The following is a 12,043-nucleotide window of genomic DNA, read 5'->3' on the forward strand; positions in this document are numbered from 1 at the left end:
GAATATTCATTATCTGAATCTTAGAATTAATTTACCATGTTAACTTATGGCTTTCTGAGGAGGTTTAAAATAGGCCATTTTACGGTCGAAATGAGCCATGGGTAATCAGGACTGATTTCGCGCCCATAACGGCTACCTGTTGGTTAGACACAAAAATATTTAAAACATTTTTAGACCAGCAGAAAGTTGCTCTCAGAGTGCTGTAGTCCTGATTACCCTTGATTCCTTTCGATCGTGGGATGGCCTATATGCAATGGAACAAGACTTTTGAAGAAAAAACTCAATCAGCATCGGGAAAACGAATGCGTAATTCTACGAACGAATAACGCCAGCTATTTTGCTTTGTTTCGATTTAGACATTAGATAATAGAAAAAGAAGATGAAAAAATGTCGATCAGAATCAGTGAAGAACCGCCAAAGAATAAAGAAGAATTTTTACAATCTCGCATCGATCAACAAGTCGAACTGATCTGTATTCTGAAACAACGCGCGGACGAATACTTGCAGAAATATCTAACCAATGAAGAGCAAGTTAAAACATTACGTAATGATTTAGAGAAAACTCAAAATGAACATTCTTCTGAAGTTGAGAAATGTAAATTGTTGAAAAGAAATATTTCGGAATTAGAGGAAAGATGGAAAAAAGTGAAAGATCAGAATGGCGGATTGGAACAAGAAAATGTTGGTTTACGTAACAGATGTCGAGAATTAGAAGAAAATAATGAAGAACTCAATACTCAATGTGAGAAGCTAAAGGTATGGTTTCTATTCGTCGTATTCGTCTGACATAAAAACAAGCAGAATTATTTGAAATTTATAACCATAAAAAATATGAAACTTAAACGTACGACAAATTTGAAATTTTGAATAACCCCGTATTTTAATACGTACGGTTAAAACCGTATAATGATATTTAGTTTAAAGGTTTTGTTTTTAATTAAGAGTGATATCGTTTGCTTACTCATTTACAAGCTTTTCACATTGGATTGACACGGTAGGAAAGAGGAAAAGAAAAATATTAAATATAACAATAGGCAGACACTGTCCTGATATGAAAAATGTGTCTGATATGACACGGGAGCACTTATGTAAAAAAAAACCTTTAACATTTTTGAAACATTATAGTGAAACCCAGAAACATTTTATATATAGGTCGAGTTGGAAGATATACCAGGCGCATGCGCTGAAAAAATGCGGAAATTAGACGAAGATTTACAACAACAATTGAATCAATCTCAAGATGTAGCAAGAAAATTCCAGTAAGATTTAACTTTTCATGATATTCAAGACAATCTTATATGATAAAACGTCCAAAAAGGCTAGACATATGCCCCTCCAGTTATATGACCCTTAAAATATATGTTTTTTTAGATGAACGTCGAAAAATTGTGAAGCCTTGGGGCGTTCTTAATTTTTGTAATAAAGCCTAAATAAAATGTTTTTGTTTGATTATTTTTGTGTAATTTTCGAAGAAATTGCAGCCCAGAAAGCCTTGAAATATTTTTAGGACGTGCTTGTTTTTTTTTACCTAATGCTCTTATATATGTTGTTCTTATAGAAAAAAACGCGAAGGTTGAATTTTACACACTGCCTCGAGAACTTTTATTTTATACTAATTTACAGGGAAAAGCTATCGAAGAGAGATGAAAAGCTGAAAATACTTAAAGACGATCTGAAGAACCTCTCCCAAGAGTATAGTGGTAATTTCAATTCATCGATTTCAAATACTGTTTGTTAGATTTAGATTTTCAATGAGTGACTCTGAGACTCACAACGTTTTGTCCTTCGACCCGTATAAAATAGCTACGACCAATCTGTACTGAGATTACATAAAGTATTATTTTTATTCCCACGCTTTAAGGAACGATGACCATGTGGTCAAAAGGCGTCAGCGTCTCAAACCAGGGATCCTTCCAATGTTCCGTTCAGTTCATAGATAGCCAAGCCGGCTGGCCGTGGACGCCATGAAAAAAATCGAAGGACTGTCTAAGAGTCCTAGATTACTGGGCTATCCACGTAAAATATAGACTCTATCTATAAACCTAGTTTTGAAAACCCATGTAAATATACTCTCTATTTTTTCATTTTCATTTTGATATTATATTCATTGATACACTGTGTTCATTGTTCTTTTTTCAGCATTGAAAGAAAAATTTGAAGATTCGCAAAATAAATCGAATGAAAATATGAAGATAAGAGAAATCTCCGAGCAAATGGTTTCGCGTCTTCAGCAAGATTTACAGGTTTGTGACGCAATCGAAACGTAATTTTTTACTTATTGTAAAAAAGCTAAAGTTATGAAGTTTTTGAAGTCCTCAAATGAAAGCTCTCCAAATAGCGGAAACTCAAAGCAAAGCCTTCAGCAGGGAATTTATTAGTCTCTAGCTAGATTGAGCTTTTCAACGTGACTTAACCCAAAGATCACGATGAATTATATTTTGATATTTTGAGTATAATCAAAGTGTTCAATATTCAGGTAATATCAAAATCCAAAACTAAAAGGAAAATTTTCATCAAATATATTTTGAACTCTTTGTTTTTCAGACTACTCGCAATGATTTGGATAATGCGAAACGAGTTCTACGGGATGAACAATCAAGAAGTTCTAAAGAAAGGGAGACGTTGAAAAAGTTTGTAGATCTTTTATGTGCTGTTTCGAGAGTTCTAGAACTTCTTATACAGTTGAGTCTCTTTAACTCGAACCTCTATAACTTGAATGTCTCCTTAACCCGAGCAAGTATTATGGACCCTACAGCCTTATAAACTTTACTCCATAACTCGAAATTTCCTTGACTCCTTCAATCGCGAGAAATGCAAGAGAGATTATTATCTTTGTTATCTTGACAGTGACCAAGTTAAATCTTTTTTGTATTCAAAATGCTGTCAATTAACCATTTTATTCATTGTTCAATGTTTTTCCAGAGAATATTTGGCGCTTCAACAACAACTACCCTCGTACGTTTTCGAGAAAGAACGCCAAAGCATGAAACAGGTAAACAATGTGTTTTCCTTCATTTCTTAGTGAAAAACAAAGTACTACTGTAAAAGTTCATCAAAATTTGAAGATTTTTCACAAATTAGACTATTCCACGCTTAGATGGTCATCCCATGGTCATACTTTCCGTCCTTTCCTAAAAAAATTCCGGGGGGGGATGGTCAGCGAAATTTTATAGAAACTTTATAGGGTGGATAAAAATGAACCAAAAAGGGAAGGGCTATAATTCGGACGGGTCAGAATACCAAGGTCTAAATCTGCCTTCCAAAAACAAAGAGATTAAAAAGGGTTGGTGTAATTTAAGATGCACGATCTAACGATTTACGATTCACGATGCGCGATCCATGCATAAAGTATGCTGATTATTCCTAATAATTATCATAAAACTTAAATTATATAACATAATTCTAAAACAATGGCATAATCTTTTCTCGCTTTTGTTTACCACATTAAATTTATCCAAAAAAAGGAATAAGTAAGCAATGGAACTACAAATAATTACGACCGTAAAATTATGGAAAAAATAACTTACATAATCTTACAATAGAAAGAAAGTGAAAGTAATAAACAATGCACAAGAAACATTTTTGCTCTCAGTTTTAACAATCAATACTCGAATATAGGAATTTCTTTCTTAAAGCAAATAAAAGAATATATTGGAGAATGATATGTTTTGCGGACCGTAATGTACGAAGCAAAAAACGGATGCTCTATTATGAGAAAGAATTTTCTTTCGGTAAACAATTCCCCTATATTGATTCAAGTTATGAAAAAGAGAGAGTACAGAAGGTGAATGCACGTGGCTTTCACTTTCTTTTAATCTATGAAAACGCACTGAAAACTTTTTTTAAATATAATTTGTATAATCTTACATAAATTATGTTTTTAAAAATAATTGAGTTTCAGCGAATGAAAGTTTGTAAATTGCCTAAATATTTTATCATGATTAGTATAATTACGCATGAATTAACATATTTTATGCACGGATCGCGAATCGTGCATCGTAAATCGTTAGATCGTGCATCTTAAATTACACCAACCCGATTAAAAACGTATTTCTAAAAAAAATTTGATTTTCCTCGTATACTTTGGATTGAAATCTAACGATTCAGCAAAATTCTGAGTTACTTTGCTTTATCATTGGTGGGTGAAGTATAAAAATATGAAAATAATGTACACGCTTTTTTTAAAAGCACCTAATTTGAACATTATTTGTTTATTGGACCAACCTCGGAGGTCCTTTAAATTAACTGATGCTCGTCTGTTCGTTCGTCCGTTCGTCTGTTACCAGCTTTTCTCGGGATTGGCTCATTAGTTTTTTCTGATTTTTGCACAGTGTTGCAAAGTGGTGATTCCCAAAAAGTGACGGAGCCCGATTTTCGGAAAAAAAAATTTGCCGGAAAAACCGTTTTTTTGGCATTTTCTCGAGATTTCATCATTTTTTTGCACAAAGATTCGTATTAGCATTTTTTGATAACAATGCCCACCATCAAGCATGATTCAGTTGTCAATAAAACTGATTTTTGCAACCGGGACTTTCTATTTCATTTTTCCCTACTCTCCTTCCCTCTCCCCAATCAACAATCAATGATGAAATTTACTGCGTTATGCTTTTTCGCTAAACGCTATATTTTCTGACTGGTTGTTTTAGTTTTCTCTAACTTTCATCATCAGGTAGGTCCATTCAGCATCTAGCTTGTTCTTTATTTGTTATAGGATTTGAATGCATACAAGGACCATGCCCAAAAGCTGTTGAATCGAGAGCAAGAACTGAATGCTAAACTAAGGAGGCTGAGTCCAAAGTCATTTAAAAAGTGAAAAGGAAATATTTCGTTTCCTATTTGGTTAATTTTAACACAGTTTTTACAAAGATTGGTTTCAAAATCATTTTAGAGAGTGAGGACGGAGATAGTTCTATGAAATGAGGTTGATGAGAATATACTTAAGTTTTTATTCGTTATATATAACACAGATCTATTAGTTTTACCCAAAATATCAATCAATCTTCTTATGCTTGTAAATAAAAAGTTCGTATCGTAGGACATTAAATACTTTAAATTGTTGGTAGTGATCATAATACACCACTTCATTCCGTCAGTGGTTGGTGCGTTCCGTACTGGGAGTTTTATCTCCTCCTTTTTACAAGGTATCTTTTTGCCTTGTCTTTTTTTTTTCATTGGAAATTTTTGGGAATTCTTAAAGGGATAATCAGATGGTTTGTAATATTTGGCATGTGGGATCCTTTTATTGTCCTGAGCAAAACTTCAAATATTTTTGTCTAACTATTTTCCAAAGTCGAGGTATTTAAGTTACAAGTTTTTGGCTTTAAGGATGAAAGCACTATAGAATTTCAACGTCATAAGAACCGTATAAGAACCCATTTTCAAAAATTTCAAATTTTGATATCTCGATTTTGGAAAATTGTTACATAAAAATACTTTGAGGTTTTAATAAGTACCACAGAAGGTTTCTTTAATCTAAATAGAGTTATTTACCATCTGATTATCCCTTAATTCATTTTTCTCCCATTCATCTCTTGTAAACTTTACAGAGTTACAAGGTTTTCCGGGCATTTTTCTGTACATTATTCTGACCAAAACAGCTGGCAATTATTTTTGAAGCACAATCCTATAAAATTCTTCCCTTTAACATCCCTAGCCAAATGAACATTAGAAAATTAGGAAAGAATTTTTTATTACATTTGCTAAAAAGATTCTAAAAGTTTTATGCTCTGATCAAATGATTCTGATATTATGGGGAAGGGCTAATTTCTGAGAGCTCTAGCCTTTTATTTAAGAGTATATTTCTTAATTTTATTAATTTCGCCTTAGCGAAAGTATTACGATAGGCATTCAGCGGCGGTGTCCTCGGACGAAAATTTAGAAACGAAAGTACTCGATACGGTGGACGAACTTACTAAGCTTAATTTACATTTTACACGTTCGTATAACCACGGGCGATGGGACGATTTTCGCGTGTTTTCTTTGGATTACGTCATATATTTTTGTGTTTTTAGCTTCAGTTAGCTTCACAGTTTGGATTTTTTCTTTATTTTCTTATAAGCATACACTTTATAAGAATCAAATCAATAACTCTTGATAAACGGTGATATACCCTTCGGTAATTAGTTCTTACAAAGTAAACAAGGGATGGCGCACAATATGAGCATATTTATTTTTCTTATAAGCATATATTTTATAAGAATCAAATCAATATCTTTTGATAGACTGTGATATACCTTTCGGTAATTAGTTCTTACAAAGTAAACAATAGATGGCAGGCAATATGAGCATATTTATTTTTGTTATAAGCATACACTTTATAAGAATCAAATCAATAACTCTTGATATACCTTGATATACCTTTCGGTAATTAGTTCTTACAAAGTAAACAAGGGATGGTGCATAATATGAGCATATTTATTTTTCTTATAAGCATATATTTTATAAGAATCTTATCAATAACTCTTGATAGACTGTGATATACCTTTCGGTAATTAGTTCTTACAAAGTAAACAAGAGATGGCACACAATATGTATGAGCATATTTATTTTTCTTATAAGCATACACTTTATAAGAATCAAATCAATAACTCTTGATAGACTGTGATATACCTTTCGGTAATTAGTTCTTACGAAGTAAACAAGGAATGGGGCACAATATGAGCATATTTATTTTTCTTACAAGCATATATTTTATAAGAATCAAATCAATAACTCTTGATATACCTTGATATACCTTTCGGTAATTAGTTCTTACAAAGTAAACAAGGGATGGCGCATAATATGAGCATATTTATTTTTCTTATAAGCATATACTTTATAAGAATCAAATCAGTAACTCTTGATAGACGGTGATACACCCTTCGGTAATTAGTTCTTACAAAGTTAACAATAGATGGCAGGCAATATGAGCATATTTATTTTTCTTATAAGCATATACTTTATAAGAATCAAATCAGTAACTCTCGATAGACGGTGATACACCCTTCGGTAATTATTTCTTACAAAGTAATCAAGGGATGGCGCGCAAAATGAACATATTTACATTATCGGGGGAAGCTTCGTCGGGGAAAAATATTCGTCACTTGCTGGTAGTTGGTAAACGCATTAAGGCCGGGGTAAATTTTCGTCGGGGAAAAATATTCGTCATTTGGGACAAGATTTCGTAACTTTTCCCCGACGAAGTTTTCCCTGATAAGGTTTTTTTTTCTATAAGAATCAAATTAATAACTCTTTATAGATGGTGATATGCCCTTCAGTTATTAGTTATTAAGAATTAAACAACCATTGTTCGTAAATTGATCTTATCTTTTTAGCGATTTTGAGGCTCGATGTAAAGTAGACTTCAGATTAGGTTTCATCTCTACTTCTTGTTTTTTCCCATGCAGTTTAAACTTTAGGCGAAATTTTCGACTTCAAGTCGTCTTGTTTTTTTTTTAATTTATCTTAAGATCTTGTGTTTTTTGTACATAATATTTTTTTTGCTTCATACAGTGGTTGAATTTTTAAATTTTGTAACAAAATGTATATTTTTGATGACAGGTTTATGTTTTTTAAGGTTGTATTGTTAATGTATTTTTGAAAAGAGAATGAGTGAAATTTTAAGCGAAAGATTATCATTGCCATCTTTCTTTCCTTCTCAATGAGATTTATTTGTTTATGTTTAAAAACAAGTTGCAATTTTAAGATTTCTGTGACAATCTGATAATTTTGGAAACTTTCTTTGCAAAATTACCTGGAATGAAAACAATCCAGATAGATTTTGACTTTTGAAATTTAATTTTTCTTGGCAATTTTTTGCTTGGCATTTTCTGAAATTTTTGATCTTGCGGATTTTTTGGAATTTTTCTTGGAAAGATTATTGTTTTGAAAAATTACCTTGAAAATTTTTTGGAAAAAATTACTTGAGATATTTTTGGAAAAAAAATGCAGAAAAATATTTTGACTTTTGAAATTTATTTTTTCTTGACAATTTTTTTGCCTAGCATTTTTTGAAATTTTAGATTTTTTGGATTTTTTGGAAATTTTTCTTGGAAAGATTATTGTTTGGAAAAATTACCTGGAATATTTTTTGGAAAAAACTACCTGGAATATTTTTGGAAAAAACTACCTGGAATATTTTTGGAAAATAAATCCAGAAAAATTTTGACTTTAGAAATTTATTTTTTCTTGGCAATTTTTTCGCCTGACATCTTCTGAATTTTTTTATTTTTCGAATTTTTTGGAAATTTTTCTTGGAAAGATTACCTAGGCTATTTTTTTGGTGATGAAATGGATTTACACCATTCTTATAAAAAAAAGAAGCGTGTATCAATTTTAAATGACTCTCCTACTCATAGCATGCTCTACTTAATTTACCTATTTACGAAGTAGTCTTTTATTCGCTATCAAGAGGTTGTGAAACCCAATAACTAAATCTGGTCGGAGGTGGGGTGTGAACATAAGAGTAATCAAATTGGTTCGTATTTTTCGTAATAAAATTTCCATAATTCTCAAATAATAACAATAATAATAACAATAATACAAAATATCACTGTGATAAAGTCATAAGTACTCGTATGTTTTCAAAAAACATCTTCCAAAATTTAAGAATTATTTGTCCTTAGCGGCCACAACATGAAGGAGCACATGATGGCATACAAGCTGGCATAGGTGCTGCCATTTGTACTGGAGGTCGACAACATCCTGTTTGTTGGCAAGCTTGTGGACAAGATGCAGTTGGTTGTTGGGAGATGATAGCCATCCAATGTAAGCAAATTGGAGCACATGGTCGAGCTGGGGCACCTGGAGCTCCAGCTGGTCCCTGAGGCCCGCATGGTCCCATAGGTCCTTGTGGTCCACCCATTCCCATTGGTCCCGCTGGACCCATTGGTCCTGGAACTCCTACTGCTCCAGTAGCTCCTTGTGCTCCGCATGGTCCCATTGCTCCACATGGAGCAGCTCCACCACAAGGGGCAGCCATCATCATAGGTGCTGCACAGGGTGGAGCAGCGCAAGGGGCAGCCATTGGAGCGGCGCAGGGCGGGGCTGCACAAGGGGCTGGACAAGGTGGAGCAGCGCAAGGGGCAGGCATCGGGACGGCGCAAGGTGGGGCAGCACAGGGAGCATACATAGCGGCCGCGCATGGTGGGGCAGCGCAAGGGGCGGGCATTGGAGCGGCGCAGGGTGGAGCAGCGCAAGGGGCGGGCATTGGAGCGGCACATGGTGGAGCAGCGCAAGGGGCGGGCATTGGAGCGGCACAGGGTGGGGCAGCACATGGCATAGCTACAGGCATGGGTGGTGGAGCAGCACAACATTGAGCACTGCAAGCTGGTGCACAATTTGGAGAGCACATGCCAGCACACATTTGACGCTTGGAAGCAGGTTTGGACTTTGAATCTTTGGTTTCTGTTGATGCTGGTTTTTCAACTGAAAGAAGATTTGTCGATTAATTTCAAAAAGATTATTCAAATTAATTTTTCATGAGTTTTAATAATGTCTCATAATAATTTGAAGAGGAGACAAAAAAATGCTGTAAATTTTATAGAATTCGTACTAGAGATTTTGTCCAAAAGATTTTCAGGAGCAAAAAAATTGTCAAGGGAAGATAAACAGCATACTTTGGTGGCTGCAACCAGCAGGTCCTGTATGAGGAGTAGATTTGTGGTTGCAGCCACCAAAGTATGTTGTAATCTATCAAGTTTATAACCTTTTTCGTCTCCTTTGTAAATTATTTTGACGAACTAACTAGCGATTTTGTGCTCGTTGAAAAGATTTTCAGGAGTGAATATTATCAAATAAAAGAATTTAAAAATTGATGATCTTTTTTATCCTTTGGTGCTAAAAATTTCATTTTTGGTACAGTGGTACCATCCTGACGGTCCTGACATCAGCTATATAAGAAAGGTGGTCGTGAAGTATCTACTAGAAGAGGGTGGATGATTTGAAGTAGGGTTTGAAAAATAATTGCCACCCTTAGAAGATTTCGAAAGATTTGATTTTATGAAAGATTTGTTATCCTTAGGGGGATGCGAAATCTTTTTGACATCACAGGACGATTCAAAATACTTCTTAGCAATTTATCGGAGCCTTTTTGAAAATTTTTCTAGGTTTATCGGCCGATTGACTTGGGATGTTCTGTATAAGATACTTCAGTAAGTGGTCATTTGAAGTAATAAAAATGACACATTCTTTAGAAAAATAAAATTGTTGTATTACTGGTTAACGACCAACCAAATCAAGAAAGAGCTTGTAAAAACTCCAGCTTGTCCCATTGACAACTTTACCAATGATAATATATTTTTTGATATACTTTAGGCGTACAAACTTTCGCGAGCAGAAACTTTCGCGAGTACGAAAAATCGCGAAATTCACGACATTTACTTTCGCGAATTTAACGGAAAAATATTTTTCGCGAACATAAACTTTCGCGAATCAAGACGTAAAATTGAGAATTTTCACATGAAAAAATGGCTTAGAGACACAAATACTTCTTGGGACGCTTGAAACATTTGTCCTTTGACTTATTAGTCTTTTAGCAGGCTAAAAAGTGCCATAAAAGTTACATTTTATTCAAAGTTTGAAGTTTTACACATTTTCTATTTTGTCAAGAATTTTTCGCGAGCATAAACTTTCGCGAATGGCCCTTCCTAGAATTTTTAAAGACATTTACTTTCGCGAAAAGGGCCAAAATTCGCGAAAATCGCGAAAGTTTCTGCTCGCGAAAGTTTCTACGCCTAAAGTAACATGCATGCTGCGAAAAACTCAATTATAACCCTTTCTGTTCTAATGGCGGCATTTGTCGATAACCGTTTCTATTGAAAACGCTGGTTTCTGTATGTAAATGGATTTCGTTTTTGACAGATTGCTCTCTAAATTTTCAGTTGTGAAGTAACAAATTTTACATAACCCTTTTGGAAAAGTAGATTAAATTTCTTATACTTTCTTGTATTCAGGCGTTTTATTTAATGATGCGGTCGTGATTCAGTTATATCATTGGAATTGCTAGGAAACTCTGAGCAAGAAAATATAGGAATCTTTTGATCTGAGAAAAGTTTTCCCAAAATATAAGCCTCTAATAAATGTTAGGCATAATTAGACTCAGAACAACGGGGGTTTGGGGGCATTGTCCTTGCACTGTAGTGATTTTTCATTCCTATCTGTTAGTGTAGCCTCTTGAGAACGTTTTCATGTAAGTCAGTTCAAAACAGAGTGGTCAAATTGAGAGAGTTAAAAACTCAAAATTGCAAAAACAAATTTCGATTTTTTGAACCCCCTCTATAGTGTGGTCGTGTTACAAAAATACAGGCTGTTTGTAGGAAAAAAATAAGATCTAGCTGAAACTTTCTCCAGACCCGGGGGGGGGGGGGGTACTTAGGCAAAATGGGTGCCGGGTATGTGCGAGCCATAAGGGTACCTTTTCTCATTCCTTAAAAGTCTCTCAAAGGGTCCCAAAATCACGAAAATCTAAAATTTCTCTCTCAAAGGGTCACGATTTCCAAAAATTTTGACCAAAATTTGGTGAAAATCAAACCAGAATTTGGAAAAAATGGACAAAATTTTAGGAAAAAGTCTCTCAAAGGGTCCCAAAATCACCAAAATTTTGTCTCTCAAAGGGTCGATTTGCGATTTTCGGCTCGGACATACCCGTCACCTTGCAAACTAGTACCCCCCCCCCCCCCCGGGCTCCAGACCTTCTCTATAGGATGCTTATACCTCAGGAAAAAATCCACTAAAGTCCCACTGGTGGAACATCCCTTTTTTGGGACATTTCTATTTTCCCCAGGCAAAATCCTAAGGGCGAAATTTTTTGAAAATTTCAAACTTATTTCCAGACAATATCATGTATACCATTCGAAAGCTCTCGAAAAACTATATAGAAGACTTTTAAACGGTTACACTCATTTTGTTTTATAAAGCATTCGGTAAATTTCGGCTGAAGCTCACTATGCTTAAGTAAAGCTCAATTTTGAGCCTCGACTTATGCTTAACCCTATGCTTGGTAAAAGAATTATGAAGGGAGGGGGGTAAAAATTTTCGCAAATTTTCCCCTCTTTAATCTTGAGAA

General features: G+C 34.4%; 2 protein-coding genes and 1 long non-coding RNA gene across 3 annotated transcripts; 2 read left to right on the forward strand and 1 right to left on the reverse strand.

The window, feature by feature from the left end:
- Positions 1–355: 355 nt before the first annotated feature.
- On the forward strand, positions 356–4,913 carry LOC136820076 (coiled-coil domain-containing protein 89-like). The gene is made up of 4 exons (XM_067076315.1): positions 356–756; positions 1,153–1,259; positions 2,923–2,992; positions 4,712–4,913. Exons 1-4 carry the CDS (start codon positions 388–390, stop codon positions 4,811–4,813), a joined length of 648 nt encoding a protein of 215 aa, XP_066932416.1. The 5' UTR covers positions 356–387; the 3' UTR covers positions 4,814–4,913.
- On the forward strand, positions 1,624–2,630 carry LOC136820045 (uncharacterized). The gene is made up of 3 exons (XR_010848521.1): positions 1,624–1,700; positions 2,140–2,243; positions 2,545–2,630. It is a non-coding gene; the product is annotated as an uncharacterized lncRNA (long non-coding RNA).
- Positions 4,914–8,599: 3,686 nt separating the features above from the next.
- Positions 8,600–9,343, reverse strand: LOC136820077 (cuticle collagen 1-like). Its single transcript, XM_067076316.1, has one exon. The coding sequence runs from the start codon at positions 9,341–9,343 to the stop codon at positions 8,600–8,602; it is 744 nt and encodes a 247-aa protein (XP_066932417.1).
- Positions 9,344–12,043: the final 2,700 nt, after the last annotated feature.

Source organism: Clytia hemisphaerica, unplaced genomic scaffold (genome assembly GCF_902728285.1).
Source record: "Clytia hemisphaerica strain Z4C2 unplaced genomic scaffold, Clytia hemisphaerica genome assembly, whole genome shotgun sequence".
Taxonomy (NCBI): domain Eukaryota; kingdom Metazoa; phylum Cnidaria; class Hydrozoa; order Leptothecata; family Clytiidae; genus Clytia; species Clytia hemisphaerica.

What these genes read in the sequence shown, in the direction of transcription:
- LOC136820076 (XM_067076315.1), top strand. Translation starts at nt 388, where the DNA reads ATGTCGATCAGAATCAGTGAAGAACCGCCAAAGAATAAAGAAGAATTT. An exon ending in CTCAATGTGAGAAGCTAAAG is followed by an intron (nt 757 to 1,152) that starts GTATGGTTTCTA and finishes TTTTATATATAG; the next exon opens with GTCGAGTTGGAAGATATACC. An exon ending in GATGTAGCAAGAAAATTCCA is followed by an intron (nt 1,260 to 2,922) that starts GTAAGATTTAAC and finishes ATGTTTTTCCAG; the next exon opens with AGAATATTTGGCGCTTCAAC.
- LOC136820077 (XM_067076316.1), bottom strand. Translation starts at nt 9,343, where the DNA reads ATGTGTGCTGGCATGTGCTCTCCAAATTGTGCACCAGCTTGCAGTGCT.